Consider the following 24,813-nt stretch of genomic DNA (forward strand, 5'->3'; position numbering starts at 1 on the left):
CAATACCTTCCAAACCCACGCCCATTACCATTGAGAAGGACAAGGGCAGCAGATACATGGGAACACCACCACTTGCAAGTTCCATTCAAAGCCACACACTATGCAGACTTGGAAATATATCACCGTTCCTTCACAGTCACTGGGTCAAAATCCTAACTAGGGATGGGCAATAAATGCTGGCTAGCCAGCGATGCTCACTTTCCACAGATGAATTAAAAAGAGAGACTTGTATTAATTAAAATCAATGTTTGGAGAAATGCCTTTTTGCATTGATGCTTTTTGAGTACTGTGGCTTCCCCTGGACATGTGACTTCTGAGGTCATCTTTGGTAAGACAAAGGATTGGGGCACAAGCCAACTCGACCCACGGAGCATGGTGTCAGGAGCATGCCACAGACGTTGAGCAAATTTTGATAGCTGAAAGAGAGCTGGCCACTGCAAGAAACAGCAGAGAATAATTTACATTTCACTCTGCAACTTTGTATGGGATGTTGACTGATGGGTGAGTCACTATGACTTTGAATATTCCAGTACCGGTTCCAAGAGATGAAGGCAGATTGGAGAATGAATTGGAAGTTCTTCCAGTCTCAATGGCTGAACTGTGTTAAACAAGAATTCCTCCCTCCCTGGCCGACCAATTCCCGATCCAGAGTACGCAGCCCCCTCGCTCTGCCACCCCTTCAGGCTCCATCCCTTCAAGCCCCACCCATCTCCTTTGGCCTCACACCCTCCCACTGGGCCCAGCCCCTTGACATTGCCCAGTGTCCAGTGGGCAATGTCAGGGTGCTCAGTGGTCTGTGCAAATGGGGCTGGAAAATCCCAGCCATGGAGGTGAAGTGATTGTCCAAGATGGCACCTTGTACAAAGAAACTAGAGTTATTATCCCTCAAGAGATGAGAAGAAATGTGCTGATGTGCAACCATGCAAGCCAACAAGGAATTTTGAAGAAAGCAAGAGAAGTGTTCTCCTGGCCTAGCATGAGTAATGAAATTAAGGACCACATCAACCAGTGTAATGCTTGGAAGGAACATTTAAGTTAGAGTCGCTCATAAGTCATGAGATCCCAGAAAAGACTAGAATAAACAGTTTTTTGTTAATTTATGATGACTTCCTTTTATAGACCATGGATGTAGGTAGCATGTAACTGCAAGTGTATGCAATTTGTATTTTTGTGCACTGTTGCTTTTTGAGTACTGTGGCTTGCTATAGTCATGGGACTTCTAAGGTCATCTTTGGTAAAACAAAGGAGAAGCCAGCTTTACACATCACATGGAACATGATATGTCTTAACAATGTTGCTAGTTGTTGTTTAACCAGTGATGATCTTCAGTAAGCTCTAAACAAGTGTGAAATTCTGAGTTGACACGGAGTAAGAAAAACCTCTATGGGTTAAAACAAAGGTCAAAGCCACTGGTTTGCGGTTTTCATAAAAAAAAATGGAATGATAGAATATAATCCCTAAAATAGTGGCAAAATCTGGTTTCCCTTTGTGGATAACAATGGAGTTCAACTTTAGTTGTAGTAACCAGTCGGCCTGAAAAGATGCATTCAAGTATCCCTAGATATGGCCAATCTATCTCAAGTTGAAATATTTTTAATCTTACTAAGGACAATTCCAAGTGTTTGTTTTGTAACTGGACTTGAAGATGAGAAACTGCTTGAGACAAAAGCAGAAAACAAAAAGGGATTTATCTGCAGGGAAAATAAGATCAGTATCTTACTGGGTAAACCTTGATGAGAAGCTGAGTAAACTGGGCCTATATTTTCTCTGGAGTTTAGAAAAATGAGAGGTGATATTACTGAAACACACAATTTTGAAGGGCTTGACAGGGTGGACACCAGGAGATTGTTCCTGCTGATCAGGGAATCTGTAGCATGAGAGCACAATCTCGGAAAAAGGAGCCGATCTTTTAAGACTTGAGGTGAGAAATCTCGTCATTCAAAATATTGTGAATCTTTGCAAACTTTTTAAAAATTCTTTAATGGGATGTGGGCCTTATTAGCAAAGCCAGCATCTGTTGCCTATCTCTAAATGCCCTTGATCTGAGTCAATTGCTAGGCCACTTTAGATGGAAGTTAAAAGTCAACTACATTGCTGTGGTTCTGGAGTCACACATAGGCCAAACCAGGTAAGGATGGCAGATTTCCTTCCCAAAAGGATGTTGGTGAACAAGATGGGTTTTTCTAACGATCGGTGATAGTGATAGTTTTGTGGTTACCATTACTGAGACTAACAATATTCCAGATGTATTGATTGAATTTGAATTTTACCAGCTGCCATAGTTGGATTTAAACCTTTGTCTCAAGAGCATTAGCCTGGGCCTCTGCATAATCCAGTGACATTAACATTATGCTCTATCACTGAATATATTAAGGCTAGGATAAACAAATTTTTGATGTTTTGGAATCAAAAGATATGGGGAATGGGTGGGAAAGTGCAGTTGAAGGTCAAGATCAGCCATGAGTGTATTGAATCGTGAAGCAGGCTCAGTGATCTACTACTGCTGTATTATCTTCTGTTCTTGTGCAGCAGTCAGTTGACTGTCTGTCTCGTGCAGTTTTTTTATTGGCTGCTTGACTATACCCATCTTATAGTCTGTTTATCACCAATCATCAAATCTCACTGCATAGGAGGCCGATTGTTCTATTGTCTCTGTGCAAGCACTTTAAAAGGGCTATCCAATTAGCACCTCTGCCTCCGCCTCTGCCATGCATATTTCTCCTTTTCAAGTATATACTTAATCCTCTTCAGAAAGTTACTCTTGAATCAGTTTCCACCACCTTTCTGGCAGTGCGTTCTAGATCATGACTTCTGTTTTTTTTTGTATTTTGCTCACCTCCCCTTGGGTTCTTTTACCAATTGTTTTAATTCTGTTTTCTCTGGTTACTAATCCCTCTGTCAGTGGAAAAAGTTTTTCATTATTTATTCTATCAAATCTCTCAGAATTTTGAACGATTCTATTGCGGCTGTCCTTAATTTCCTCTGTTCTAAGGAGAACAATTGCAGTTTGCTTAGTCTTTTCACATAACTGAAGTGTTATATTTCTGATACCATTCTAGTAAATCTCCTCTCCACCTTCTACAAGGTTTTGACATCCTATTTAAACTGCAATGCCCAGAATTGGACACCATGGGTGTGATTCCTACCCGAGGTCAACGGGCATTTCCATTGTCTGCCCCCCGCCTGCTCCGATTCCATGGCAGGTGGGGTGGTAGAATTCCGGTGAATATCCCAGCTGGGGTCTAACCAGTGATTTATAAAGGTGGTGTGCTGTATGCAACTATTAATAAAGCTAAGGATGCCAATTTTTTTCTCAAACAACTTTATTGACTTTTCCCACCTCCTTCAATGGAATAACTGGATTTATGTGGATTGTTTCAGTCTCATTTACAATTATTTTTGGTCTTTTTCAGAGTGCTATTGAGTCTCTGTTTGGGGCTTCCATGACAGGAATAGCATATTCCCTCTTTGCTGGACAGCCTCTCACTATTCTGGGCAGTACAGGTCCTGTGCTGGTGTTTGAAAAGATTTTATTCAAATTCTGCAAGTAAGTTATTGTTAAGAGAGGCACTTAGAAAGCTGCAAAGCACTGGAGGATATCCACCACTTCAAACAGTGCAAGAGAAATCTTTTAAATGTTGACAAGCTCCAAGGGACCCCTTCAAATATTGATATTCATATGCCCCAACTCCTGAAACGCCACACCAGCTACTGAAAGAAAATCAGTGCTTTCATTGTTGAACGTTTCTGATGATTCCATACACTAAATAAAATAATATGCCAGTAAGTCAACCCCGCATCACAAGATGCACTGCAGGAGCTCACCAAGGCTCTTTAGGCAGCACCTTTCAAACCCACGACCACTACCATATAAGGACAAGAGCAGCAGACACATGGGAACACCACCACCTGGAGGTTCCCCTCCAAGCCACTCATCATCCTGACTTGGAATTTTATCACTGTTCCTTCACTGTCACTGGGTCAAACTCCTGGAATTCCCTCCCTAACAGCACTGTGGGTGTACCTACACCTCAGGGTCTGTAACGATTCAAGAAGGCAGCTCACCACCATCTTCTGATGGGCAATAAATGCTGGCTTAGCCAGCAATGCCCACATCTGTAAATGTTTTTTTTAAATGGTATGGAATAGAACAGAAATCTGATGATCCAGAGAGCACTGAATATTTTTTCAATTATTTTATGAAATATGAGCATTGCTGGCCAGACCAGCATTTATTACCCATCCCGAATTGCCCTTGTGGGGACATTTAAGAGTCAACCACATTGCTGTGGATCTGGAGTCACATGGGGGCCAGACCAGGTAAGGATGGCAGATTTCCTTTCCTAAAGGACATTAGTGAACCAGATGGGTTTTTACCATAGTTCACAATGGTCATCATAAGAGTTTCAAGTTCACATTTCAACTCTGCCACCTCGATTCAAATTCATCTTAGAACATAGAACATTACAGCGCAGTACAGGCCCTTCGGCCCTCGATGTTGTGCTGACCAGTGGAACCAATGTTATCCATATGCCTATCCACTGACCATTTGAACACCCTTAAAGTTGGCAAGTCCACAACTGCTGTAGGCAGGGCATTCCACCCCCTTACTACCCTCTGAGTAAAGAACCTACCTCTGACATCCGTCCTATAACTACCACCCCTTAATTTAAAGCTATGTCCCCTTGTGTTAGCCATCACCATCCGAGGAAAAAGGCTCTCACTGTCCACCCTATCCAATCCTCTGATCATCTTGTATGCCTCAATTAGGTCACCTCATAACCTTCTCTCTAATGAAAATAACCTCAAGTCCCTCAGCCTTTCCTCATAAGACCTTCCCACCATACCAGGCAACAGACAACTCCTCCGACTTTGGTGTCGTCAGCAAATTTACTAATCCATCCTTCTACACCCTCATCTAGGTCATTTATAAAAATGACAAACAGCAGTGGCCCCAAAACAGATCCTTGAGGTACACCACTTGTAACTGATCTCCAGATTGAATATTTCTCATCAACCACCACCCTCTGTCTTCTATCAGCTCGCCAATTCCTGATCCAAACTGCTAAATCACCCTCAATCCCATGCATCTGCATTTTCTGCAGTAGCCTACCATGGGGAACCTTATCAAACGCTTTGCTAAAATCCATATACACCACGTCAACTGCCTTACCCTTATCCCCCTCTTAGACTGCAGAGATGCAAAGGATCCCATCTGAAATATGTTCCTGTTCACAATACCTAACACCGTGTTAGGACATTGTGATAGAATGAAAAAAATAAAAAATCCATTAATTGGGAATGTGCTTTAGTGGTTGTAGGTTTTAAGAAAAGCTATTATTCCAAGGATGGAAAAGAGGCAAATTGAGTTGGCAGAACTTGAGTTTCGATATGCTGATTTGCATAACAAGGCATTTGTTAACGATGGAAGATGGGTATGGATTTCATATTCACATTCTAAAAGGTGAGCTCATGTAATAATGGATAATTAAGGGTAACTTCTGAGAATGTTCATGCAAGGGAAGATCAAAAAGAAGGACAGTGGACTGAATTTTCCAGCCCTTCCCATCAGCAGGATCTTCTGGTCCCATCAAAGGCCACTCCTGCTATGGGTTCCCCAGCAGTGTGGCTGATGAGCAAAGCAAATGACCATTAACTTTGGCAGGACCAGAAGATCCCAGTGGCTCACCTCTGCTGGGGCCGGGGGGGAGAGAGAAAATCCAGGTCAGTATATCAAAGGCAAATTCATCCTATGCAGGGAGCTGTTTTGAGATCGCAGCCCACACAGCAAGAAGTTGTGTTCTTTCCCAACAAGTTCTGCCTGGATTAAGCCTGTTTTGAGAAGCTAGGAGTGGGATACTCCCAAAAAATTTGAAGTGCTGAATTCATGTAAAAACTGGATTAACCCCCGCTGGTTTTTTTTCACTAGGATTTCAAAATAAGTCTCCCACACTGAGCGCTGCAAAGTGCGCGCGCATGAATCTCATGAAAAATCAGTTCCCAGTGGAGAAGCCAGCAGCATAGTGCTGAATGGGCCACTGCGCATGTGCCAATCTGTCAGTGCTAAGATTGGCGGAGGCCTGCACTGCCAGCATTCCTGATCGCTGGCCAGCTTGATTGCTGTCTAGCATAGCAACCCCCTACCACTGCCCCTCCGATCCCTGCATGTCCCAATTGCTGGCCCCCTGGATGTGTCCAGGTCAGCCTGATGTCCCCCCCCTCCTGACCCGCATCGAATCACCTCCAGTTGTCTCTATTCAAAATCAGAAGCAACCCCAAATGACATAGGCGCCTAGTATGGTAACTATTGCTGGGTTTGCTTATGGTTTTAAAACCTATGGAATGCTGTTTTGGGGAGGATTAGCGCCGAGGTTAGGAAAATAGAGCATTTAGAGTTGGGTGTGTTTAAAGATAGCCATTCATGCAATTAACTATATTTTTAATTATCTTTCTTGTTGTGTGTTTTACGGAATAATAAACATTTAATTAAGTTAAACTCGTCACAAGAAAGTCTGGACACCCATCATTGGTCTTCACATCTTTGCTCACATGATACAAATTGCAAAAATAATGTTAAGAGCAGGCATTCCAAAGTTCCCTTTTGGGTTTTGGAATACCCTTAACATCAACTGTGCTCTTAACACACAGAGAAAAATCAATAAGGGAATCCTAAAGATGGCTGCTGTGGAAAATGATATAGTAAGTACTTTGAGATTGGGGCACCATCATCACTAATGTCATACTTGACCTGGAAACTTGATGCTGACCCTGGGTTACAAAAGAAGAGATAATGAAAAGTACTCCACTCTACATTACTGACCTTTTCATCTCAAGTACAAAACATTCTGTAACACTCAATCCTAAAATCGGGAAACTAGATATGAATGTTCAATATGGAGTATGTATTAGCCACCATGATATCACAGCAAAACCTGTTCAGTTGAGCCCCACTCGATTTGACCTGGATTTGCTACACTGCAACACAAACTTCTTAAAATACAGATCCAAACTTTGTAACTGTTCATACCATGTTGTACACCCAATTTTAACGCACATTCTCCCACTCTATTCTGGCAAAGCTACTGTCTTTGCTTTAAATGCAGTTCAGTAGTCGGAAAGATTAGCAATGCTCAAGTTAGTCAGCCACTGTTGATCTCTAGATCAGACTAAATTTTACACTTCTTTAATTTGATTTTCTCTCTTTTTTTAGGGACTACGACTTATCCTACCTTTCCTTGAGAGCGAATATTGGACTTTGGACATCTTTCCTGTGTATTTTGCTTGTTGCCACTGATGCAAGCTCTCTTGTTTGTTACATAACTCGTTTCACCGAGGAGGCATTTGCCTCTCTCATCTGCATAATTTTCATCTATGAAGCTCTGGAAAAGCTGATTCATTTGGGAGAAATCTATTCTTTCAACATGCACACAAATCTGGACCAGCTCACTCAGTACTTGTAAGCATTTTACTTCGTATTTCTTGTTGACTACTTCTCCCCCATAGCATTAACATTAGAAATAGAAGCAGGGATATGCCATTTGGCCCCTCAAACTTACTCTTCTGTTCAACTTGATCGTGGTTGGTATTCTGGGGGCGATTCACCCAAACAAATTCTAAGTGCTGAAATGGTGGAAAAAATGGTGTAGTTCACAATTGTTTTTTCAGGGGATTTCAGACTCGAATCTCCTGCACTATGCAATGCACTATTCACAATCGTGAATATCATTTAAAAGCTCGGGGTTGGGGGTAGACACCTATTTGTGCCGGAGCCTGACAGTCCTGGAACTCTGCGCAGTGTCCCCATGCCGTCAGCTTCTCAATCGCTGGCCAGCCTGGGACCCCAGCACTGTTGCCCCTCCAGCCCACACAAACGGTCCGATTGTGGCCCACACAAGTGTTCCCGGGCAAGTTCCAACCACCCAACCCTCCCCCCAATGTAGGGGTGCACCTCACACACACACACACACACACACACACACACACACACACACACACACACACACACACACACCCAAGTCTGCCCTGATTGCTGGCCCCTCTCCTATCCCAATGCAGAGTGGCAGTGGGCAATGCCAGGGACACAGGCTGGCACTGTCAGGATGCCCATGCCCAGGGGTACCACGTCACCACTGCCCGACCCCCATGGGGACTCTGTCCCCCCCCACTTCACTCGAGTGGGGTCTACCGCTAGTTCTCCGAAAGTGGGCAGCAACTCTAAACCCGGCTGGAGTGAAATTGTACTGGCGGGGTTGGAGATGCTTTAGGGCCTGGAGAATTCAGTCCCGGGCCTGATGAGCACATTTAAATTACGTTACAAAGCGATTAAAACCACTTGGTTTTCAGCACAGTCCCGACCACGCCTGCTGTCCGGTGGTGGGAGACACGCACGCACAAATCCTGTGATCCGGCGCAAGTGCGCATCTCCCAACTCGACCCACCAAAAAATTAGTGGGTCAGAATGGGAGAATCGCCCCCTCTATTTTAGTGCTGTTTTTCTGTAGGTTCCCTGTGTCCCTTAATATCTATCTTGTCTAGAAATCTCTCAATCTATTTCGAAAATATTCAATTATTGGGCATTCACAAGTTTCTGGAGTAAAGAATTCCAAAGATTCACCACCCTCTGAGTGAAGAAATTCCTCCTCATCTCAGTCCTAAATGCCTCAGGTTCTGAGACTGGGTCCCCTGGTTCGAGACACCCCTAGGCAGGGGGAACATCCTTTCTGCACCTACCCCACTGAGCCCTGTAAGAATTTTGTATGCTTCAATGAGATCACCTCTCATTCCTCTAAAAACTAGAGATACCGGTCCAGTCTCCCTAATCTTTTCTCAAAGAGCATCCCAGGGATTAGTCTGGTGAACCTTCATTGCACTCCCTCTATGGCAATTATATCTTTCCTTGGGTAAAGAGACGAAAACTATAACAATAGACCAGGTGCTGTCTCATCAAAGCTGTATACAATTGCAGCAAGATTTCTTTACTCCTGAATTCAAATCCTCCTGCAAAAAAAATGACCTTCCTTATTGTTTGCTGCACCTGCATGTTAGCTTTCAGTAACTTAAGAATGAGGACTCCCAGGTGTCTTCATACATCCACACCTCCCAGTCTCTCATCATTTAAGAAATACTCAGCATTTCTGTTTTTCCTACCAAAGTCAATAATTTCAAATGTTCCTACATTATATTCCTTCTCCCATGTTCTTGCCCACTCACTTAGTCTGTCTAAGTCTCCTTGAAAACTCTTTTCATCCCCCCCTCACAACTTATTTTCCTAACTAGTTTTGTGTCATCAGCAAACTTGGAAATATTACATTTGGTCCTGTGAGTTCAGCTTATGGACTGGAAATCAAACTTGAGGCCTTTGGGATAAAAACAAAATACTGTGGATACTGGAAATCTGAAATAAAAATCAAAGTGCTGGAAATGTTCAACAGATCTAGCAGCATCAGTGGGGAGAGAAATAGTTAACCTTCGAGCTGAATGTAGCTTCTTCGTTTGGTACAAGTGTGGATGAGGGAAATGGTCTTTTTAGATACTAATCTATTTAAATATCAAAATTAAGGGCAGCCTGGCTGTATGATGGCGAGCATGCTTACTTTACCTTTGATAAGGGTTCAGGTTTCACACAATATTTAACTTGAACTTGACAGCTACACTTTTGTGGAATGACGCAAGTTCTCAGCCAGGTTAAGTCCATATTTTGCAGCAGATGAACTGGACCCTGAGGTAATATGGAGTATTCTTTTTGCCATTCTGCCTGAGCAGTTTATGCAGAATGAGGGGAGAAGCCACCGTGGAAAGGGATGCAAATAAGTAATATTAATTTTAAATAAGTCGACCAGTTTTCTTTAAACTACAATCTGCTTTCATCAGGTGAAGTGCATTTTAGTTTCTTCCCTGTTAATACTTTAGAACGGGTTTAAACTGAAATGGCATATGCTCATCCAGTTACAACATATATTGAGCTTAATTTTCTGTTTCTGTTCACTTTAGCTGTATGTGTGCAGAGCCTCGTAATCCTAACAACAGAACTCTAGAGCACTGGGAGAAGCACAACATTACAAGATCATCAGTTCCTTGGGCAAATCTAACTGTCAGCGTAAGTTACAAAAAAAAAAGGGGATTTTCTAGTCAGATACTGGTTTGGGAAATGAAGCTGGCTCAAGATAATGAATAGGGATAAAGGAAGGTTATGAATGGTCTCTTAATTATGCCTACTACTGTTGTGAAGAAAGCAATAAACACAACCAAAAAAAATCAAGAGTCCAGTCACATTCTAAGTGTTCATGCTGTGCCTTACTGTAATATTGTTAGTAAGTTGCTAATTATAGAGAAGAATTGTATGCCCTTACTTTTCATGAAAGATCATCTTCAGGCCCCTTAAGCCACTCAAAAGACCGTATTGGTATTAATGACTACAGAGGACTATGGTTAAATACTACATAATTTGATATCTGTACAAAAATATTGTTGTCAGTAAATAATACCTCTGAGACTAGTCGTGAGTCAAAGTACAACAGGTTTATTACAAAAGCTTTTGGGAGAAGCACGGTTCCTAAAGTGTTTCACCAGACTTCTCCCTGAACACAAGTAAATTTTTGTACAACCCGGTTCCCGTCCCTAGTCACATCCACAGTTCTCCAGGATGTCTGTCGTGGTTCGTCATCCATCATGTGGTTATTGCTGCCTCAGCGGTTTTGTCCTTTGCATAGTCCGTTGTAATTGTTGCTGTCCCCAAGGCCATGACTGTGTCACTGTTCTGTTCCTCTAGTGTGAATAGCCAATATCGCATTTCGACACCTGCAGTTTGTTTCGCCAGCATACAAGGTTACAAACTTGCACAAACAAGTTAACTGGCATACAAGGTCACAGGGGTGCAGAACCAAGTCTTACAATGCTTTGCATAAATCTTTAAGCATTATAAAGTGCATTAACTTGTTCCCTTCAATATTAACAGGAAAGAAGTATATATAGTCATATATATATATAAAATACATTCTTTCAAATAAACTTGTGTTATTCTAGTCATAGATATTTTGGATAATATTTGTATAAATAACAAAATAAAAAAAGTAAACCGGAAGGGATACTGTTACAAATGAATGTGCAAAAGATTTTATTGAGATGACTTTGTAAATCTGGTCAGAAAATGTGACAGTAAATCTTCATTCAGCATCCTCCACACGTTGTTGTAATCATTTTGGGGAAATTGTGCAGAGCAAGCCCCAGGATCTCTGTCATTCAACCAAAAACCATAGTGTTTTTCCTTAGCTAAAAATTTTTTGGCCTTGTACATAAGATCTTTTGCCAACTAAGTTTGGGTCAACATCTGTAGGAGGAGGTTCGATTAGAAAGACACATTATTAAATGTTCTGTTAATTTGTCCAGCTTGACCAGGTTATTGTGCTTTCTTATCAGGTTTCCCAGCAGACTAAGGTGTTGATACAGATTGCCACAGGACAAGAATCCACTAGAAAATATACCAGGCCATTCTTTTCAGAGCAAGCATACAAAAATTAAAAAAGAAAAGTGTTGTTCTTTAGATTGTATGGTAATAAGCTGGGTTCGTTTTTGGATTTCCCTTTTGAATGGGCAAAAAGTTGGCCATTCTCGAGTCTTTCAGCTCTCAACAGAATCCTCAATTATATATTGTCAGGCCTCTGCTATTCCTTCCCTCTTTCCTACAAGGTTCCATTTAAGTCCTGGCACCTTATTGCTCTTTAACTTAATTAATTCAACTTTTCATTTCCTTTTCTATATTATCTCATCCCACCTCTAATCAATTCAGGATTTACCTCATCTAAATATTAATGCTTTTGTAAAGATTGAAGCAAAGTAGGTTTGATGTACCCCACCAATTTCAGTTTTTGCTGAAGTAATTCTCAATATTCTCTTCATTCGATGATTCGCCTGCCAGTGTCTCATTTCATGCAAGCTATATGGAAATTGTACCCTTTAGGCATTGGTTCCTAATGTGGTTTTCATTTAGTTCTTTACAAATTCAAGTATCACCTGTTCAAATATTTTGAACATTTAAGTTCACTTCCTGAATGAAAAACATTACTGTTTGATTGTCTTAGCCTATAGTTGTAAATTAATCATATTTGAATTGCCAATCTGACAGGATTTGCATGGGAATTTTACTTGAACTTTCTTCCCAGTTTTGTTTAGTTTAAGATATTTCTATCCCAACATTTTTACTCCCAGCGTGCAAGTCAAACTGACAGCATAAATGCTCACCAAGCTCTGAGTTATCGGGTAGAATTTTACAACCTCATCGTGCTTGTTTTGCTGTAGGAAAATGTCGTAAAATCAGGAATGATGCAATGAGTGGAAATGGCACCTGTTGTCATGCCCAATCCCATTTTATGAAAAAAAAAGGCGCGATAAGGAACCTACCCAAAACAGGCAAATTTGCAATTTTTTTGCATTTGTCACAATGTGATTAGTGAGCTTCACTCCCAGTTGTCCGAGCTCACCTGCCTTAACAACCTCATTCACCGCAGCCAAATCAATCTGGAAAACACCTCTATAAAAGTCACATTCAAATGCTTCAGCAATGAGGGTGAGCGAGGACATAAGCCTCTGCTTTCAAAATGCTCCGTGCTGCTCAGAAGGGGTTATTTTGTTTTGTGACGGACATGTTACGTTTTGGGTTGGGGGAGGCCTGCGAGTGTGTGGGGAAGTGGAGGGCTGTTGCTCATGGGGTCTGACTTTTCAGCATGGACGCAGCTCAAAGTGTTGACCTTGGGTCTTAGTGCTGATTCTGGGTCCCAGTGCAAGCAGCAGCAAGCACTGTTACAGGTTGGGGATGAGCTAGAAATTATCTCAAGTGACAGTGCTGCAGCTTCAGGGCTTGTCAGGCAGCAGTGACTGTGATCACTACTGCTTGAGTTCTGTTTGAGAGTTTGTGGGGGGGTGAGGTGTGGGAGTGTGGGGTGTTGGGAGGGTATGGAGAGTCTGTGTTGCTGGGGGTCTGGGAAGTGTGTGTTGCTGGGAGTCTGTGGGAGCGGGGTATGGGGTGTGTGTGGTCCTGGGAGGGGAGGGTGGCGCTCTGTGGAAGGGGTATGGGGAGTGTGTGTTGGTGGGGGACTGTGGGGGTATGGGGAGTATATGATGCTGGTGGTCTGTTGGGGGGAGGGGGGGAGGTGTATGGGAATTGTGTGTGGCTGGGGGTCTGTGGGGAATGTATGGAGAGTGTGTGGTGCTGGAGGGGTGGCCTGTGGTGCTGGAGGCAAGCAGAGATCTTTATCTTCTCCATCTGTCTCTCCACTTCCCCAAATCTGCTCACCCACCTCTTCAGATTGACTATGGCTTTTGCGATGCAACCGATCGATCTTGCCGTTCTTTTGGTTGCTGCTGGAGCTGAGGAGGAGCAGGAGGATGAATTATGGGCACAGGAGGCCCAGGCCTTACCATTCTCAGGAGTAGAGGGAGACGGCTGCCAGAGGCAGGATGTGGCCACCAGTCGCCCCAATGGAGGGAGGGTGGGCAAACAGAAGGAAGGATCGGGGACCCTGGCAGTTCCGCACGCGAGTGTCCTTCAAGCAGTTATTGGACGTCGCATGGCGCCAATGGCTCTGGCTCCAAAAGGAGAGAGTGCGACACCTGTGCAGGTTCATGAACAGAAATGACTTCCCACCACACCCCCACAGTGTGCATGACAGTTTTATATTAAGGAGGAGTTTTGATGTCACAGAGATCTTTGAGGAGGAGCCCAGTCTGCAGGGATGGCTCATGGGAGACAATGGGTTACCTGCTTCGGACTTGGATGATGGTGCCTGTGTGGAGACCTGATATAATGAAGCCCATGTAGCCACACGTTCAATAGTGGAGTGGTGCTTTAATGTGGTTCAGGTGCCTGGATCACTATGGTGGGGCTCTACAATACAGCCCCCTGATTCCTTCCTGCATTGTGGTGGTGTGTTGTGCCCCACACAACCTGGCACAGCAGAGAGGAGATATTTTTCAGGAGGTGGATGTGGAGGCCGAACAGCCAGGCAGTGCTATGGAGGAGGATGATATAGAACAAAGTAAAGTACAGCACAGAAACAGGCCCTTTGGCCTTCAAGCCTGCCTAAACTAAAACTGACAATGAGCAACACTACCTCATCGCTGGAGAGCTGGTGGCAGCAAGGATCAGGTGTGCAAGGGAGGTCTTGATCACCACATGCTTTAGTCACTATGGGCGTGTATTACTGCATGTGGGTTTCATTTCCCTCTCCCTCCTCCTTGGAGTCCTATCATAGAATCCTACAGTGCAGAAGGAGGCCATTTGGCCCTTCAAATCTGCACCGACCACAATCCCACCCAGGTCTTATCCCTATAACCCCATGCATTTACCCTAGCTAGTACCCCTGACACTAAGGGGCAATTTAGCATGGCCAATCAACCTAACCTGCACATCTTTGGACTGTGGGAAGAAACCAGAGCACCTGGAGGAAACCCACACAGACACTGGGAGAAAGTGCAAACTCCACAAAGACAGTAACCCAAGCTGGGAATTGAACCTGGGTCCCTGGCGCTGTGAGGCAGCAGTGCTAACCACTGTGCCACCCTATCTCCTGCAACATTGTACCACCAGAGTGGTGGGCCTGGGTACCCTGTGTTAGCGAGTTTCTGTGGCAGGTAAAAGGGCGATGGTGACTTGCTGTGTGCCACTGTGATGATACCCTGGTGCAAACTAGTCTGACACCTACCTGATCTCTGCATGTATGCTGGCACCTGGGCCTACATCTGGGTGGTGGGTAAGCGAGCACTAAACCCCCATGCAGGGGCAGGAGGGGTGGGGGGGTGGATCTCTTGGGGGGTCCTGGGGATGTGATGGCAGGTGCTGTAAGTCACTGCCAATGCATGCCACACACACTAGCCAGTGAATTGTTTGAGCACCTTGATTTTCTCAGTGGTATGTTGACATCAACGTACAGGGTCCCTCCAGCAACCATCAGGGTAAGTATATCCCTGTTAGAGGCTAATTAGAGACAAGTTAGTCATTGGTGTGGGGCGAAATGACATTTATTGTTGCCAATAATAGTGCTTTCAAAATAAGTGCTAATATATCAAACGTGTGAACATGAGACTTTAAAGCACCTCAATATTCTATGTACCTAGCGTTGCCCTTCGCCCATGCAATCTCAATGCTGCTACAACTTCTTAACCGTACGTGGCCTACCACTACGTCTCAGTGTCTCCCCAGGATGTGGCCCGCTACTGTGTCCTCTGGCCTGTGATGCCCTTGGTGATTGCCCTTTGAAGGGCGTGGATCTTGAGGGCTGTGGCCAGCTTCCAGGTTTTGGGGACATATCCATGACACCCTCTTTGTTCCACTGCCCCTGAGATGCCCCGGTGTCAGAAAAGAGGGCGTCAGAAGGTTTTTAGCCACAGCTGCAGTTTCCTGAGTGGAAGGCTCCAGCATGGCCTCGAGCCCTTCTTCTTCCCTCGGGGTTCCTGTGGGGTCCCTGGGTCACTCCATGGGAAGACGATGCTTCTGCAATGACTCTAGAAGCTGTGGAGCCACCTGACCCTGCCAGTCCTGGAGGACCACCTGCATTCTTGCCATGGTGGTCAAGCCCTCTGCAATGGCCACGAGTCAGGGGCCACCTGCCAATGGTAGCAGCAAGTGCCTTCTGAGACTGAGCCAGGCTCTGCAGCCTCTCGGCCATGACCCTCTGTGACTAGGCCACATTCTCAAAGACTGCAGCCATAGTCCCCTGTGTCTCAGTGCTGTCCCACTGGGCTGCAGAATCTTAAGAAGCCTGTTGAGGCCCTCAGCTGTGGCCTGCTGTGACTTGGCCCTCTATGACTCGGCCACCACGTGGACCCTGGCACTCATGGTGAGGATCTCCTGCCCCAGACTTTCCACTGTGGATGCCACCCTTGCAGTGTTGGCTGGGAACCACACAAAGCAGGCAATAGTTGGTCCGCCTGAAAGCTTTGGGACTCCTCCCAACAGCCTCGCAGTCAGTCCAGTGTGACTGTCAGCCCCTCCTGCATTCCCTGACTCTGTTGCTGTGTCTCCAACAACTAAGGGAGAAGTGATCTCTTAGGTCCAGCGTGCAGCCTGGGGCCAGCTGAGTCCTCGCCTCCAGCAGGCCCCCACATGCCAGAGGCCTCAGACATTCCCTCCCCCACCTGATGTACACCAGCAGATGTGTCGTGTGCACCAGGGAGTGAGCCAGAAGCCTAGCCAGTAACTTGACCCACCGATGTGAGAGTCAGTGGGATGGTGTGTTGCAAGGTGGAAGCTGATGCAAAACTGGCTCTGGCCTCGGAGATGCCTTCATCCGCTTCCTCTGAGGAGTCTTCTGAATTGTCAGGGGCAGGATGGGTGAGAGCAGCAAGGGGGCTGCAATGCCAGATGGCCCAGGCACATCCCTTCCTGCAACGCAGGACTCAAGGTTAAGTGCAAGGGAGGGAGAGGAATCTGAGCTGCATGCAACTTATTTGAGATTTCTCCAACAAGTGGAGAATTGACAGGTGCTCATTTCTATGCTCCAGCCTGACCATGCTGTTGCTAATGGTCTGCATGCCCCCCTCTCCTGCAAGCTCCAGTGCCTGCTCCTCAAAGGGTGTGAGGACCCAAATCTTGGGCACACTACCCACTGTCTTCAACCTCTTCTGGCGATTGTGGGTACTCGTCTCCTGTGGAGACAAAAGGAACCATGTAAAATCTGATGACACGTGTTTCAGGGGATGGCCTTCAGAAGGCAAGTGCTGTGATATTCTTGGGGGGGTGGGGGAGGAAAGTGCTTGAGGGGTCGCAGGCTGAAAGCATGCAGGGTGCTGAGAGTGGGGGGATCTGGGGGTCGTTTAGGGGGGAAGATGATAGATGAGGTTAAACAATCGCCCTTGCTGCTGGATGAGGTCATTCAGTTTCTTGCAGCACTGCTTCCCAGTTCTCCTGGCCAGTGCTCTGGCACTAACACATGCTGTCACCACCTCCCAGGCTGCATTGCCATCCCTTCCCCCAGATGGCATCCTGCTGGTGGGGGGGAAAAGGATGTCACACTGCCTCCAGCAACCTGGCCAGGTTAGCATCAGAAAAACAGGGAGCTGTCTTTCTGGAGGCCATTTCTTCCTGCACTGCCTCTCTGTCCATCCTTGGGGGTTTTTATCGAGTTCTCTCTTGTTTGGGCAGTTCAGCTTCTGACAGTTTGGGCGAATCACGTGTCCATTAGAGCATTCCAGCGAGTTTTATACAGTTTGTCTTGTTACCATGGAGGGAAAGTCAAGTCAGTACTTGCAGGTGTGCTGATGAGGGGGATGGGATTTGTGCCTCTGATGATTGGGGGGGAGGAGGTCATGTCAGTCAGCCATTGGGGCTGGTTGGGGCGGGGGGGTGGTTGATGAGGGGGCAATGTGAAAGGTGGTCTGGGGGGCTCAGGTGGGTAGAACAGTTTATGCAGGCTTAACATTTTTTTTCCTTATGGTGCAAGAATCCAAAGCAAACTAGTGAGTAAGCAGTAGACCAGACAAATGAATGGTTCGGATCATCCTACTCTACTATCGTCATACGGATATGGAAGTCAGGGCAGATTAAAGATAATTTCCTTCATTCTATGGCTTCTTCCTATGCATCTCTGAATGAGATGTCAATTGAAAACCTTTGTGAACTTGCTTTATGAAATAATCCAAATACATTTATGAAACACCATTATATGTATTTTTTTTTTAAATGATTTGAATTCTCAATGTAGACAAAACAAAAACTAAGCTTACTTAAATGTGACAGTGTTCAAGACTGATTTAAATCCTGGTATTAGGAGAAATGTATTTCTGATCAAGGTCAGGCTTTTTGATGTTTGAGATTAATAGGGATACCTCTGACAGTAATGTCATCATGTGACAAAAGGACAGTTGTCTTGACATAATCCTTTTCCCCAGAGGGTGGTAATCTGGTACCAATTACTGCAATGGTGTGTGGAGGATTCTATCCATTGAAGAAACCTATTACTGTGGTTTTCCAGAAAGCTAGCACAATGCAAAGTTTTTTTTTAAATATGATCTGTTTGCTGCCTTTCTTCATCAGGACTGTCGAACATTCCACGGTGAATTTGTTGGTCCTTCATGTGGACACCATGGACCATACACTCCAGACGTCCTCTTCTGGTCTGTTATACTATTCTTTTCTACATTTGCCCTGTCAGGGTTCCTCAAACAGTTTAAAACAAGTCACTATTTTCCAACCAAGGTATGAGCAATCTGTTTCTTTTGCTTTGTTCTAAAAACATTATTTTCCTAGAATTTTATGGGTTGTGCTTTTGTGGGGCAACACTTTTTTAAAAAAATCTTTGGACTTGTTTTCCAGGTATAATGTTCAGCTACTCTGAATTTGAGAGCATGTAACAATCTTCTCCCAGGTTCTACTAACATGCCATCTCAAGATTTGGCTTAATATGGGTAACCAAAGGATAGGGAATTTTAATGAAAAAGGGCTACAAGTGTTGTTATAAAAGATTTGATATGGAAACAGAAAAAGCACAGCAGTCTGGCAGCATCTGTGGAGAGTGAAACCGAGTTAACATTTCAAGTCCAACATGATTTCTGAACAAGAGTCATATTGGACTCGAAACATTGGCTGAACCTGTGGCAGGGCCAGTGAGCCATTACAGTCTCCGTTCACATCGGTGGCTCCAGAAGATCACGCCAGCATGAATAGGTGGAAAATTCTGGCTGTTCACTTAGCTTCTCTCTCCACAGATACTGTTAGACCTGCTGAGTTGTTCCTGCTCTTTGTGTTTTTATTTCAGGTCAGCAGAATCCACAGTTTTTTTTTATTTTATTGTTATGAAAGATTTTTTTTCTTTTGGATATAATTTCCTTTTGGCAAAACTATTTTGTGACCTAGGTTTTTTTCCCCGTTGGCTTTGTACATTATTTCACACAAAACTAGAACTAACTATTTGTATTCTTGGTAAATGAATACAATGCATTTGTATAATACTTTTGCGCTCATTGTTTGAACAGAAACGTTAACCCTATTCTGTTAATTTGCAATATTTACTGGCAGGTGCGATCAATGATAAGTGACTTTGCTGTTTTCCTGACCATCTTGTCTATGGTCCTTATTGACTATGCCCTGGGAATTCCATCACCAAAGCTTCAAGTTCCTAGTGTCTTTAAGGTAATAAATTAGACATAGTGTCATAGAATCATAGAAACATAGAATTCCTACAGTACAGAAGGAGGCCATTCAGCCCATCAAGTATATACTGACCACAATCCCACCCAGGCCCTATTCTCGTTTGGAGGATACTTCAAGATACTCAAAGGAACAAATAAGCACTTCCTTCAAGATGAGCAGAAAAACCTGAAGTTTACAGTTAGATTTTGTTTTATTATGTATATATTGTATAAAAATAATAGGAATCTGAATGCAATGTTCAAGATTTTTTAAGAGGTATAGATAAACTGAAGACATATTTAAAATAAATCACTCTACAACATTGCAACAAGCACTGAAGCTCAGAGAGAAGAGGAATGAACAGTTTTGATGTAACTACTTCACACAAATCATGTTGATTATTCAATTGCCCAGGGAGATGGATTCAAGAAGGCACTGGATGCATATAGATTGTTGATGGAGAAAGCAATTAAGGAGCATATGTAACTGTTATGTACAGTATTTTCTAAACTTTGGAACTAGCGAGGTGAAATAGAAAAAGTTTGGAATATGCTTCTCACTAGATCCTGCGCAGTTGATTGTCATAAACATTTTCATTCCCTTCTGTGTCCTAGGATAGTCTGTTATTTGGTCTGATGTCCTTCAGGATTCTTACAGTTGGCAAAGAAAGACTTGGGGCAGAATATTCCGTTTTGCAGACGAAGTGTGATGGGTGGTAGGTGGGATAGTTGGCGCAGGCTTCCTGCTGATTTGAGTTCTCATGCCAGTCTTCCATTTGAAAGCTGATTATTTGTGCATTGGCAAGTTGATTGCCCATTCACATGGCAGGGTCGGAACTGATTTGTTCACCCACCGTTACCTCATGGGGTTGAAGTTTCTGGCGCCATATTTAAGCTGTCCCTTCCAAGTCCCCCTTGTCTGAGGAAATCTCTGCCTCCCTCCATCATGTCGCCCCCTCTTTCAAGTGATCTCCTCTTTGAAGTGTCAGATTCTGCAGTGCGCAGCAGACCATATGATGTGGGACTTGGATTCCACTGCTGAAGATATTTTATATTTTGAACATAATATTCTGCATGAAGGTAAAAGCAAAAGCAAACAATTAAAATAATTAATTGAAGATTACAACAAAAAAAATTCTAACTCCAGCAGAACAACAATTGCAATCCAATTACACTTAAAAAGATTGTAAATAATTCTGATTTGGATATATATTATGTGAAGATCAACTGCAGCATCCAGTTTAATGAGATGTGCAAAAGTAACCACATCATTAATGTATAATGTCCTAGGAATACACTGGTAAGAGAGGGTACAGGATTACAATGATGTCAGTTGATTATGGAATTGTTTTTAAATTACTTGTACTGTATATGCTTATTCGCAGCCAACAAGAGATGATCGTGGGTGGATAATTAACCCCATTGGTCCAAATCCTTGGTGGACAGTCATTGCTGGCATTATCCCAGCTCTCCTCTGCACCATTCTTATCTTCATGGACCAACAGATCACTGCTGTCATTATAAACAGGAAGGAACACAAGCTGAAGGTATGAATTCCCCTTGATCACTGATAATTGCCCCAAGATGTTTCGTTGAAAATGGATGTTACAAATGACATTATGTTGACACAGTTGCATCTTTAATTGTTTTAGCCTTTGTACTTTGCATCATTTATACAGACATATATACAGAGATTATTCATGAAGGCTTGCCTTCTCCATCTTGCCCCTCGCCTGAGGTTTGATGATCTTCTGATTAAATCACCACCAGTCACTGCCAGTGGTCATCTGGGACTATGGTGACTTTACCTTACAGACTTAAAATGGATCCACTACAGAATAAGTGTAGTCTGCACATAAAAACTGCATCATGGTTGATATATGTTTGAGTTAACTGTTTCGGTTTGTAATATTGTGCTAAAATTTGAAGGTAGTAAATTAACCATTCAAAACTTAGAGATTTCAAGTAATTAGTTGTTTCTCTCCACAGAAAGGATGTGGCTATCACCTTGACCTCCTGATGGTATCTATAATGTTGGGTGTATGTTCAATCATGGGACTGCCCTGGTTTGTGGCTGCAACTGTTCTCTCCATCTCTCATGTGAACAGTTTGAAGCTGGAGTCAGAATGTTCAGCTCCTGGTGAACAGCCAAAGTTCCTTGGCATTCGAGAACAGCGGGTCACTGGTCTCATGATCTTTGTTCTTATGGGCTGCTCTGTCTTTATGACTGCTTTCTTAAAGGTAAGATGATGAGGGCATTTGGCAACTTTTTGTAACTAACTTCTAGTGGAGAATGCTAATTTGAAAGATTCATCCGGATTAGATTGTGGAATTCCAAACAGACTTTTAATTGAAGCAAGATTCTGACTATCTTAATGTTTACAATATATAATCAGTTGAAACATTCATGAGGTGTTTTAACTATCAAATTTAGGATTTTGCTTGCATTGCAGTCTGTTTCTGAAGGTAATACAATGTTCACACCCACTTTAAATATTGTAACAGTCTAGTGTGATATTTGTCATATTGTCTTCATATAAATAATCAATGTGGAGGCAGTGTTGTGCCATAACACCCCAGTGTACCAGAGGTGGGTGCAGTTTGCATCCCCCGCTTGATTAAATTCCCAGTCATGGCTGAAGGTAGGTAATAAGCAAAGGCGCTGAGAGGAAAGAAAGAGAAAATCTGAGGAAGATCCATGTGTAAGTCGCCCCTCCCAATAGGCACAGTTAAACAACAGTGACAACGGCTATGTTGTAGCTGCAAACAGTGCAAGACTTGAAAATAAAGAAATCAATATATTTGCGTAAGTGTGTGGCAATGCCAGCTGACGTTAATATTAGTAAAGTCAGATCTCTGAGAAATGTGGCTTGATGGATCCTGACTGGAGGTGAATGACTGAACACGTTCGTATAAGTCTGCTGATGAACTTCCAAAGTCTCACAACACTAGGTTAAAGTCCAACAAGTTTATTTGGTCACAAAAGCCACTAGCTTTCAGAGTGCTGGCTGCCCCTTCGTCAGGTGAGTGGACGAAAGGGCAGCGAGCGCTCCAAAAGCTAGTGGATTTTGCTACCAAATAAACTTGTTGGACTTTAACCTGGTGTTGTGAGACTTCTTACTGTGTTTACCCCAGTCCAACGCTGGCATCTCCATATGATGAACTTATAACACAGAATAAAACCTTTATTAAACAAAAAAGTGAACTGTATTACACCAAACAAAAAGGTTGGAAAGATCGCCACTCAAATATAAGAAAGTTTTTCAAATATTCACTATTCCTTCACCCCAGCTATATCTTTACAAACACATAGAAATTGAAAAAGATAAAATAATTTACCACACCTATCTATACTCTCGTGTTCAGGGTCAATATGCACTACATTCAGCATATCTCTAAACTCTCAATATTTCTGAAACACAATATTTTAAACATATTGCGTTATTAACCCCCTCCCCCTCCCCCTCCTCTCAGTTTCTTTTGTGGAACCTAAAATGATGTGCAATCTTCAAGGGTTTAGGCAAAACGTGCTTGCAAAAGATCTACGATTTGTTCATATGTTCTACTGTCTGGCTTCTTAGGTTGCACCAAACTATGGAAGAGATGAAACATTCTCTCCCCCCCCCCCCCCCCCCCAATCATGCTCAAAACAAACCTTAATATCCTCAGCTCTGTTTGCCTGCGCAAAATAGTCAAAATGCTTAGTATAGGAGCTCCATCCCTCCATATTTTCATCAGTGTCCCAAAAACTCCTACCATTTTTCTACAAATGGAGGTTTCCAGTATGCACACTTTGCAACGCATTTCCAGCAGCTACCTTGATGTTTCTGTAACACAAGGCAACAACCCCAACTTCAGCCTCTTATTTAACATACCCAGCTCTAACTGCTGCAGATAATCATTACTTACGTCCACTTAGGCCGCCAGGTCCAGAGCGTATGCAAAAAGCTTTTTTCTAATTTTTCTGTTTGCGACTTTTTCCTCAGTAAATATGTATTCCCAAGTGGCTAGCAAATGCTGTTCATCATCCTTGTTGTCAGTTTTTATGTTGTACGTTGGAGAATGCCATTAGGGAGTGCAGAGTGTTCAAAACACGGAGCTTTATTGATAGGTGCATGTTCTCTTAAATGGCTGCTTCTTCTCTGTCTGTTTTGTGTGCTAGGGACTTATTGATCTTACCAAAAACAACTAAGGAGAGTTTCTGATACATTTTTTTTGGACGAGTGGAATCTGCTGTCTTATGCACTTAGACAAAAAAATCCTCAAAAATGGTTTCTCGCCTGTAGGGTGAGGGGGTAGGGCTTAAATTGCCCAAATGTTGGCTGAGAGCAGCAGAAGACGGATTTGTGAATGTGCAGGTCTCTGGCAGCAGAGGCCTCCACACAGCGACCCTCAGCTACCATGGAGGCCCAAGGTCGATCGTGACCCCCCCCCCCCCCCAAACCTCCCACCTGATGCCCCCGTGATCATTGGCAAGATCCCCACCCCTATGGCCAGCCCTGATCATTTCCCCTCCCTTCCCCCACCAAACCCTGATGCAGAGTGGTAGCGGGTCCCCTTCCCACCAACCAGCCACCCCCGGTCTGATCTTGCCCTCCCAGAAGGCATCATCCCCTCTGACTTTGCCCCCTTGTCACTGCCTGGTGCCTGATGTGCAGGAAACATGGCCTCAGTTGGCTGATGGCAGTTGGACTGCCCAGTGCCTGCCCTGCTGCTGGTAAAATTGCAGTGTGGGGTGTATAGGCACAAGGAACTGTGCCACTAGAATGGCACCCTACTTTACTGACACCGCCCCTGTCCCCTGCCTCCCTCACTCTGTTCCTGACTTGCCAGCCTACTCCCAAGGGGCTGTAAAATTCTGGCCTCGATTTCTATGACTTCTAAAGAAGTGGAATAGATGTATTGTTTGAATAATTTCCATAATATTCATAGTGAGTTAAATATGTTTCATCTTTGTGCGCTGTCTTCAGAATCACGTGGGTTAATTTGGGATTGAAATGTGGTCTGTTGTAGGGGCCTCGTGAGAATGTGAGGGCTTTTGGATTTGACAGTTTCCTAGATCTCAGTGAATTGAAATGTCATGGTATCAAGTTTCTATTATCCAATTAAATGTCTTTGAAGCCCAGTTGAACCAGCCTTAAATATGATGCAATAAACATGAATCTCAGAATAAATCTTTAATGTAAGTGTGGAACTTGACTGAATCTCTCATTGTACAGACAATAATATGTATTATGCAGTATAGCGGGGTGCACAGTCAAATTATTTTCTGTTTCTAATCTCTGACCTATTGGACCATCACAACAAAAGTCTTCACATTGGGTTTGTATGCAAATCGAGATATCCTGTTAATTGTTGTATTCATAAAAATCATCTAAGGGCTTATTAGTTGACTGCATGGAAATCATTATTTTATGGCTTTTTTTTTGTGATGCAGTCTATTTAATTGTGTAGTGCTAGCTTCTATAATAGTTACTCATCAAGACAGATTAGAGGGCTTGTTTACTGAGGCCATATGGGTGGAGTTGAGAAACAGGAAAGGTATGACCACATTAATGTGGTTGTATTATAGACCACCCAATAGTCAGTGAGAATTGGAGGAGCAAATCTGCAGAGAGATAGCAGACAACTGCAGGAAACATAAAGTTGTGATAGGGGGATTTTAATTTTCCATATATAGACTGGGACTCCCAT

At 43.6% G+C, this 24,813-nt stretch overlaps 1 protein-coding gene across 3 annotated transcripts in view; it reads left to right on the top strand.

Moving 5' to 3' along the window:
• Nucleotides 1-24,813, top strand: part of LOC145338866 (electroneutral sodium bicarbonate exchanger 1-like) — an 86,684-nt gene that overhangs the window by 22,063 nt on the left and 39,808 nt on the right. For all 3 annotated transcript variants that reach the window (XM_080183250.1, XM_080183252.1, XM_080183251.1), the window contains exons 8-14: nt 3,414-3,547; nt 7,211-7,456; nt 9,991-10,096; nt 18,026-18,187; nt 19,007-19,120; nt 20,505-20,666; nt 21,109-21,360. In XM_080183250.1, coding sequence (XP_080039376.1) covers nt 3,414-3,547; nt 7,211-7,456; nt 9,991-10,096; nt 18,026-18,187; nt 19,007-19,120; nt 20,505-20,666; nt 21,109-21,360 — 1,176 coding nt within the window. The remainder of the gene's footprint in view (nt 1-3,413; nt 3,548-7,210; nt 7,457-9,990; nt 10,097-18,025; nt 18,188-19,006; nt 19,121-20,504; nt 20,667-21,108; nt 21,361-24,813) is intronic.

This window comes from Carcharhinus amblyrhynchos, unplaced genomic scaffold, assembly GCF_965287045.1.
Source record: "Carcharhinus amblyrhynchos unplaced genomic scaffold, sCarAmb.v2.hapA chromosome_202, whole genome shotgun sequence".
Lineage (NCBI taxonomy): Eukaryota > Metazoa > Chordata > Chondrichthyes > Carcharhiniformes > Carcharhinidae > Carcharhinus > Carcharhinus amblyrhynchos.